The sequence below is a fragment of the Stigmatopora argus genome, chromosome 16, assembly GCF_051989625.1.
Source record: "Stigmatopora argus isolate UIUO_Sarg chromosome 16, RoL_Sarg_1.0, whole genome shotgun sequence".
In the NCBI taxonomy this organism is placed as follows: Eukaryota; Metazoa; Chordata; class Actinopteri; order Syngnathiformes; family Syngnathidae; genus Stigmatopora; species Stigmatopora argus.
This window is the reverse complement of record NC_135402.1, coordinates 205,785-213,484: the sequence shown is the minus strand read 5'-3', so window position 1 is coordinate 213,484 and position 7,700 is coordinate 205,785. Positions and strand designations below refer to the sequence as shown.

General features: G+C 49.1%; 2 protein-coding genes across 8 annotated transcripts; one reads left to right on the top strand and one right to left on the bottom strand.

Annotated features, from left to right (window-relative positions):
- The first annotated feature begins 1,808 nt into the window (after positions 1 to 1,808).
- LOC144091208 (bitiscystatin) lies at positions 1,809 to 3,445 on the top strand. Of its 4 annotated transcripts, none has more exons than XM_077623355.1 (5): positions 1,809 to 1,914; positions 2,070 to 2,166; positions 2,769 to 2,920; positions 2,994 to 3,095; positions 3,175 to 3,445. In XM_077623355.1, exons 2-5 carry the CDS (start codon positions 2,085 to 2,087, stop codon positions 3,274 to 3,276), a joined length of 438 nt encoding a protein of 145 aa, XP_077479481.1. In that variant the 5' UTR covers positions 1,809 to 1,914; positions 2,070 to 2,084; the 3' UTR covers positions 3,277 to 3,445. The 4 variants fall into 4 exon arrangements, with proteins under 4 accessions (XP_077479481.1, XP_077479483.1, XP_077479484.1 ...); XM_077623357.1 differs by having other exon boundaries at positions 1,820 to 1,944; XM_077623356.1 differs by having other exon boundaries at positions 1,899 to 1,914; positions 1,994 to 2,166.
- A 113-nt stretch (positions 3,446 to 3,558) lies between these two features.
- rassf6 (Ras association domain family member 6) lies at positions 3,559 to 6,952 on the bottom strand. Of its 4 annotated transcripts, XM_077623354.1 has the most exons (11): positions 6,770 to 6,951; positions 5,537 to 5,635; positions 5,361 to 5,439; positions 5,107 to 5,267; positions 4,883 to 4,977; positions 4,578 to 4,774; positions 4,321 to 4,422; positions 4,172 to 4,223; positions 3,976 to 4,094; positions 3,785 to 3,882; positions 3,559 to 3,701 (listed from the first exon to the last, which is right to left on the bottom strand). In XM_077623354.1, exons 2-11 carry the CDS (start codon positions 5,593 to 5,595, stop codon positions 3,626 to 3,628), a joined length of 1,038 nt encoding a protein of 345 aa, XP_077479480.1. In that variant the 5' UTR covers positions 5,596 to 5,635; positions 6,770 to 6,951; the 3' UTR covers positions 3,559 to 3,625. The 4 variants fall into 4 exon arrangements, with proteins under 4 accessions (XP_077479480.1, XP_077479476.1, XP_077479478.1 ...); XM_077623350.1 differs by having other exon boundaries at positions 3,559 to 3,882; positions 6,770 to 6,952; XM_077623352.1 differs by lacking the exon at positions 6,770 to 6,951 and adding an exon at positions 5,697 to 5,995 and having other exon boundaries at positions 3,559 to 3,882.
- Between the last annotated feature and the right edge of the window lie 748 nt (positions 6,953 to 7,700).

Sequence of the window (7,700 nt, the reverse complement as noted above, 5' to 3'; positions counted from 1 at the left end):
CGCGCATGCGAGGGCAAAAAGAGGGCTTTCTGGGTAATGAAGTATACTTGTGCACACAACACTTGTTACTTTGTTAATAGATGGCGAATTAGAAGAAATAAAACATTTTTCCAATCCAATATCCTGTTTTTGGTGTTTTTTCAGAGGGTTGGAAGGAATTAATTTGTTTTTAATTCATTTCAATGGGAAACGTTCGCTCGAGTTACGAAAAGCTCGACATACGATCTCAGTCCCGGAACGGATTAAGATCGTATGAAGAGGTACCACTGTACTAACTAGGTCGTCCGGCAAAGATCTGGGACCGGGGGCAACCAATACAGAGGAACATATCAGAATGATAACGATGTCTGTTTAAAACGTCACCTGCTTAAATCGTCGCGCCTCTGCTCGAGGGCCCGTTTACAAGCTCGTGTACGTACAGTGCGGATTTATTTGGAATCCCTGTCACCAATCCAAATCCACCATCCAAAGTCAGTAAAGCATTTAGCCGTTGGCACAATTGTGCGGTTGCGTCATTTCAACTAGATTCCCATCTGTTACGTGAGTCCATGTTTATTTGTGGACCTGAACTCCTTTCACTTCCCGAGGCTGGCTATTCACTGGCCCACTCCCGCTTGGATCCGTTACAGAATGGGAAGACGTCATCGCGGGGGGCACCGAAACGGTCCCTGGACTTGGCCCAGACCGATTCACCAACGAGCAGCGCCTGACCGCCGTCCAGGCTTGTGAACGTAGCAAATATTTTACCGCTGCTTTCAACTACCTATTATTATTATTGCTTCACGTGAGGGAAAGGGAAACTTACATTTGATGCAATACTCAAGTTTCATTTTGCATGATTCACACACACACGCACGCACACACACGCACGCACACACACGCACACACACGCACACACACACACACACACACACACACACACACACACACACACACACCATGTCTCTGAAGGCAATCTTTCTGGAACGGTCATAGGTCATGACAATTTCAAACAAATGCACAATGAATTCTGCGACCCCTGCAGGAAAGACACACTCATTGCACAAATGTTTGGAAAAATACTGGATTGTCGTCCATAAACAATCAACTTATGAAGTGGCAAGTCACTCAACCTGAACAACGTGTTTGGCCACGGTTGTCAACGAGCATTTATCGACTGATCCACATCATTACTAATCCGAGAGTACTGAAATTATTGTCCAATAAGGAGACACGTCTCAATTGTCATTCATTTCAGCCTCCCATCATTGCATGGAGTGAGGTACTAATAAAAAAAAAGTTTTTACCAACATTCTATACATTTACCATTAGGAAAACAATATCAAAACCAAGCGGCCCGGTGGGGCGAGTGGTTAGTGTGCCGGCCTCACGGCTCTGGGGTCCTGGGTTCAAATCCAGGTCACGTCCATCTGTGTGAAGTTTGCATGTTCTCCCTGGGCCTGCGAGGGTTTCCTCCGGGTACTCCGGTCTCCTCCCACATTCCAAAAACATGCATGGTAGGGCTGATTGGACACTCTAAATTGCCCCTAGGTATGGGTGTGAGTGCACATGGTTGCATGGCAAAAAGCTTTGAACGTTCCGCCAGAGTGCCATGCCAACAAACAAGGTCCCTCTTTGGAATGAGGTGGAATGCACGTCAAGGCTTGAAAAGGCAACACGAGCGTTGGCACGGCCGCAAAATAGTTGAGGTCCGCGTGGCTCCGGGTTAGTTGTTACGAGCCGGATGACCACGGACTCGTCATTTCCAGTCAGAGGGTGGGCCGTCCGTCGCCCACTTGTGAAACGTACCAGGCAACAAGTGGTGCGCATTGGCCTGCCCATCCCAAATAAGACGCTCCCGCTCTCTCACTCTGCCTCACTGTTCCTTCGTCCCTCCCTCCCTCGGGTCCAGAAGCTCCAGTCACACTTGGAAAGGCAAGTTGCTCTCATATTGCTCTTCTTTTTGTGAGTATACACGTATAGCCAAAATGATATTATCACCACTCTTTTCAAGCTGGAGCCACGTCATATTGTTTTGGAGAAAAGCCATTTTTCTACTCAGAGCGGCTCGTGTGGATTTTCTTTTGTAGGTGGCCCACGACAGGATGAATCTCTCCGTGATTTTATTTCTATCCCTTGTCACGGTGTGCCTGGGGGACCAAATCCTGGAGGAAGTGGTTGTACAGAGTAAGTTTTGAAGCCCACGTCGCTGAGCAAACACAGTCAGTGTTGTTTGAATGGCAACACAGTATATACATGTACTGTTGTGGTTGGCAACGGAAAGGCTCGGACCCTGACACGGGGACCCTAAGATAAACTTTGAAGACTGAATGTCTAGATTTGTACAATATTACAAGCACAGACTGTGGACACTAAACTTGGTAAATGAAGAGCGACAATCTATGACATCATGGCAAAAAGCAGTCCTGCCCGGTCTGAGTCAGAGAGGGGGGTGGGGGGCTGGAACACGAGGCCCCCCCTCCTTTGGGAAAGCACACTTATTTGGCACAGACCACAGGAAACGTAGGGCAAATTGCTTTGCTTTTCTGCCCAAGGACTTGATGGTCATTTGCGAGATAACTCTATCTCGTGCTCGTGCCTCAGACGGAGCAGCTCCAAAGATGGAAAACATGACGAGGCATGGGAGCGGGGGGGGGGCGGTTGCGCTGAGAGAAAGCTCCAACTTAGCGCTGACTAACTTTCCGTCTTGCCTTCGAAAGGAGGACTATGCCAGGTGGAAACAAAAGGAAGCGAACGCTCATCGGATGTTTTGTCCCATGATCTCACAGGAAAAGTGCAGCCATTGGGAGGCTGGTTCGACAGCAGCCCAGAGTCGCCGGAGGTCCTGGAGGCCGCCGGGCACGCCGTGGACGCCTTCAACGCCCGTTCCAAGGCCAAGAGGTGGTTCAAACTGGTAGACGTCACCACGGCGCAGGCGCAGGTGGGCCTCGGCGCGTCGCCTTCGCGCCACTTTCTCGCTCGGCATTCGTCGCTCTTCTCTTCTTCCCGCGTAGGTGACCAGCGGCATCCACTACAGGATCGCTGCCGTGCTGAGAAAAACCAAGTGTCTCAAGGCTGAACAACCTGATTTGGACAAGTGCCAGGTGGAGAAAAAGGTAAGCCCAGCGTTAAGTCAAAAAAAAATGAGGAAAGCTAGTTCACTTGAGGTCATCCAGTTCTTGTTTACCCGCGCAGCACCTGGAGTGCCACTTTGAGGTGACCTTTAGCCCCCGGCTGCAAAAACATGAGGTGCAGGTGGCCAAGTGCAAGAGGCAGATCCCCAAGCTTGAAAGTTAGCAGGTTTTCCCTTCCCCTTACATCTCCTCTGGGTACGGTTGTCACACGTGTAAAGAACAACTGAGCTTCTGAGATGACACTCGCTCCGATCCGGACCAACATCTCCTCCAATTCCAAGTTTCCTCATTATATTTTGGAAAAACAATAAAGTTTGAAGAAAAATATGGGACCTATTTTCTCAAGCGCTTAAGCATGACGCAGTATTCTGCATGTTTGACAACATCCCAAATACTTTGGATTGAGGGCGCTCTACGCGCTATATGAAGCTGAAGCTGAAGCTGGTTTCATTTCTCAGTACTGCTTTATTGCGCTCCGCGGCTCTACAGTTGGGAATGTGTACGTATGGTCATCAAACACTGGTTTCCACGTGAGGGGAAATCTTGCGACTTAATATTCGGGACAGGGCTCGCTGATGGTTATGGTACCTGGAACAAATACACACACACACACACACACACACGCGCATGCTTGATCTTCATCCAAGGCCAAGAACGCAAGTGATACTAACTTGCTGATGACCAGTTGTATTTCCCTGTTCTCCTCTTCCTTCAAATTCAACAAAACCTGCTCGAGGATGGGGAGCTCCAGGTTGAGATATTGAGCCACCTGGTGGCGGCAGACCAGCGACACAATCAATTTCAGACGAAGCGAGCGGCTCTTCTTGCCGCGGGACATGCGGCGTTGCACGGAAGGACTCACGTCGTTGCTCACTTCCTCTTCGTCCACATCCATCAAAAAGATTTGGGCGGCGGCCTCCGAGGGCCCCTGCAGGACGCGCTCCCACAGCGGGCGGTCTCGCTGGCTCATCTTCCTCTTCTCTAAGGGCGAGTCGTTGGGACGGACGTAGCTACGTGATCCCTTTGGAAAACTGGGACATGACTACAGACACACTTACCGCCACTTTGGTGGATGCAGTAGAGGGCAAACTCCCGCGGATCGTTCTCGATCTGTCACGTCAATAGGCCGGGACATGAGATGGAGTGTTAAAAAATAAAACAAAATGAAACTCAAGTACCAAAAGGCAAGCCTGTTACAGTCGCTCACCTTGAATTTGTTGAGAAGCTGTTCAATGACTTGGCCTGTGCTCATCTCACTGGTGATGCGGACTTTGGTTGCCGTGCCAAAGCAAGGAGTGAAGATGGATGTCTAGAGGAAAGAAGAAGAAAAAAAAGTCCGGCTCACTGGTCAGCGAGCTTGCCGACTCGGGTTCTCGACGTGAAGGCAAATAAAACCACCGCAAGGTTGTCCGTCCACGAGGGCGGCAGGCACGCTCACAGGCATGCACGCACGCACGCACCCACCTTATAGTTATAAAAGTGTCCGTTGATGGAAAAGCGGTGCTGGCGCTCTCTCTCCCTTTGCGCCGCCGACCTGCCTCGCCGACTCCTCCTTTTGACCAACGAGGCGTCACTGGTACAGCGAAAGAGGCTCCAATCCGATTCCAACTCCAAGCTCTTCTGCTTCAGGGGACGCAGTGTGGCGCTCTCAAGAAGGGCGCCTGCGGAATCGCAATCGACAACGTCGGTCACGGTCATACTTGGGGATGCATGGCGTAGCCCCGAGTGCTACAAAATGTTCTCCGTCACCGGTTGTGGAGGCTAGTCACCTGGCAGGGCGTTTTTGTGCAGCCCTAGGCGCGCCGTGCCGTCCAGCTCGTCGATCTGGTGCAGGTCGGCGTATTCTCCCCACCGGGACATGCCCCTGCGAAGACGTCGCCGTTTTTGAGTGACCGGCATGTTCTAAAAAGCTAGAGCTGTCAGGTTGAAGAACAAAAGAAAGGAAAAACGGAAGACAAAGAAAGATCAGAGGCACCTTGTAAGAAACAAATACCTTCTATTGGCAAGTGGGCTGACTGGGCTAGTCGGGTCCGATGAGAGCATTGGAGCGCTGGGAATCATTTGTTTCTCATCTTGGATTTTCAGCCGAATGGGTCTTCGAACTCCCCAGCAGATATTGACCAAGCCGTCCACCACCACTTGCCCGTCGGCGCCCTGAATTTCAGGCAAATCCAGATGAAACGGCATGCTCCATAAAAAGAAAGGCACATTTTCTACACTCTGGTCCCGATTGGAAATGTGCCATACCTGGGAGTAAGTGAGATGCAGTTGAGTCTGATCCTTCAGGAAGCAGTTGTAGGTGCTCAGCAATGAGAGAAACTCGGCCCTAAAAAAGCAACGGGAGGTGGCCATCGGTGCCATCGGTGCCATCGGTGCTTTGGTCCTGGCTACCCTTCAACATGTTTTGCTTCGGGTCAACCCACCTGGACAGAGTCCTTCCGTCTCCCGCCTGGATCGGCAGAAGAAGCGTGGCCTCGTTCATATCCGCGGGTTAGCGTCTGCTCCTGCTCCAGCTCCCGTTCCTGCCCAAACACAAAGGCAATGAAAACTTGAGCTCAGCCAAAGAAGCGAGCGAGCACGCACAATCAAGAAGAAGTCTTGCGTTCAATACTAAAGCAGCATGTCTCTTCGTCTGAAGCTCCCTCTCTTTCTTCCCAGTCGCTCTCTCTCTCTCTCTCTCTCTCTCTCTCTCTCTCTCTCTCTCTCTCTCTCTCTCTCTCTCTCTCTCCCTCCTTCTGTACTTTTTGGGTTATATTTATCTCCTCCTTCACTCTCAAAGAGAGTTAATCACAGTACTCCACCCAGTAAGCAGCGATGACGGTTTACAACATTTATCCCCCAGGCAGAAAGACTCGCGTTGGGACTACTTTCTCTCTGCTTTCTGCTTTCTACCCCCCTCGGCCCCAAATAAGAACCCCCTCACGTCCCTTTCCTTGAGAACCGCCAAGGATGACGACACGGCGTTCCACGTCGCGGCGCTGTCTCAGCACGTTGGCCGCGAGGAAAAGATCCGAGGCGCTCCTCCTTCACCGCTGCCCTGCCCTTGATCTCCTTCACACAGTGCAAGCAAGCCTTTTCCACAAAAAAAATGCCTGTAGGCTAACTTTCCTTTATAAATAATGAACACGGCAAAACTTGACAGTACTGTTGACAAAAGTTTCCCCGTGGCGATGGCAGGGGGAGTGACAGTATCAGTTGGGAATGATCCTGATCCCCTTTAGTCAAGACGGGTGACATTTCAGCCAAATCTTATTTTGGACCTTGACGATAGCGCCAATACCGAATCGTGGAAAAAAAGGGCTATTGAGGCTCCTCCTCCTCCTACAGACTTGAGCTGAAGTGCATGTGAATTTTGTCCTAGGCCTCTCGTCAAGTCCCGACTTGTGCAGTGCGAGCGACTTGCTTGGCTGCCTGGAGGCCCCGCCGCTCGCCGCCACTCGCCGCCACTCGCCGCCACTCGCCGCCACTCGCCGCCACTCGCCGCCACTCGCCGCCACTCGCCGCCTTCCTCGGCCTGCTTACTTCCCTCCTTAGTTTGACTAAGGTGCGCTTACGAGAGCCATCGTGCGGCAGCAAAACTAAACTTATTCCATTTTCGCTCGCTTTCAATTTGAACACACTATATAGTGATCGTATGATAAGAAGCTCAGTCCTACCTGGCAAGCTATTCCATTGCTCTATTATGATGGGCTTTTCAAGTGAGGTTGAAGTCTACTTCACTGCGTGTGGGTGTGTGTGGGTGTGTGTGTGTCTGTGTGTGTGTCTGTGTGTGTGTCTGTGTGTGTGTCTGTGTGTGTGTCTGTGTGTGTGTCTGTGTGTGTGTCTGTGTGTGTGTGTCTGTGTGTGTGTCTGTGTGTGTGTGTCTGTGTGTGTATCTGTGTGTGTGTCTGTGTGTGTGTGAGCGCTTGTCGGTCCAGAGTGCGGCACATGTAGTGCATTGAATATGCAGTCTAGTTGGTTAATTATTATTATAGATCCAGAGCTCGACTGACATTGGACGGATGGACGGACGGAGGGAGTCTGGCTTAGTGCTCAGAAAGTTTGTTGGGAGTGTGATTGGATTGGATAACTTTATTCATTCCGTATTCGTTGTCACAGTAGCAAGAGGGTGAGGATGCAGAAATAGGAAATGCATTTTAGACATAAATAGATAGGTAATAAGCAAGTTAATAAATATATAAATACAAGTAGGTTAATAAATAAATACATGAATAAATATATAAATAAATAAGTGTGTTGCTGATATATATGTATATGTATATATGTATATATATGCATATGTATATATACATGTGTGTATATATATGTATATATGTATATGTATATATATACATATATATACATACATATATATGTGTATGTATATGTATGTATATATATATATATGTATATATACATATATATATATATATATAGATAGATACATATACATATACGTATACATATACGTGTACGTATACATATACATATAATATATACATCCAGGTGTGAAAGACCTGTGCATCGGGTAGGTGGTAGCATCTTCCACACCAATGCCTGGACGATAGGCAAATTGGTGTATCGTAGTTTACCCTGTTTTTGAAAAAG

Bases quoted from the DNA above. Each gene is read 5' to 3' on its own strand.
- rassf6 (XM_077623350.1), bottom strand. From the start codon at position 5,595: ATGAACGAGGCCACGCTTCTTCTGCCGATCCAGGCGGGAGACGGAAGG. The intron at 4,423-4,577 runs GTGGGTGCGTGC...TCTTTCCTCTAG, and splicing joins GACACTTTTATAACTATAAG to ACATCCATCTTCACTCCTTG. The intron at 4,224-4,320 runs GTGAGCGACTGT...TTGACGTGACAG, and splicing joins AGCTTCTCAACAAATTCAAG to ATCGAGAACGATCCGCGGGA.
- LOC144091208 (XM_077623355.1), top strand. From the start codon at position 2,085: ATGAATCTCTCCGTGATTTTATTTCTATCCCTTGTCACGGTGTGCCTG. The intron at 2,167-2,768 runs GTAAGTTTTGAA...ATGATCTCACAG, and splicing joins GGAGGAAGTGGTTGTACAGA to GAAAAGTGCAGCCATTGGGA. The intron at 2,921-2,993 runs GTGGGCCTCGGC...CTTCCCGCGTAG, and splicing joins TCACCACGGCGCAGGCGCAG to GTGACCAGCGGCATCCACTA.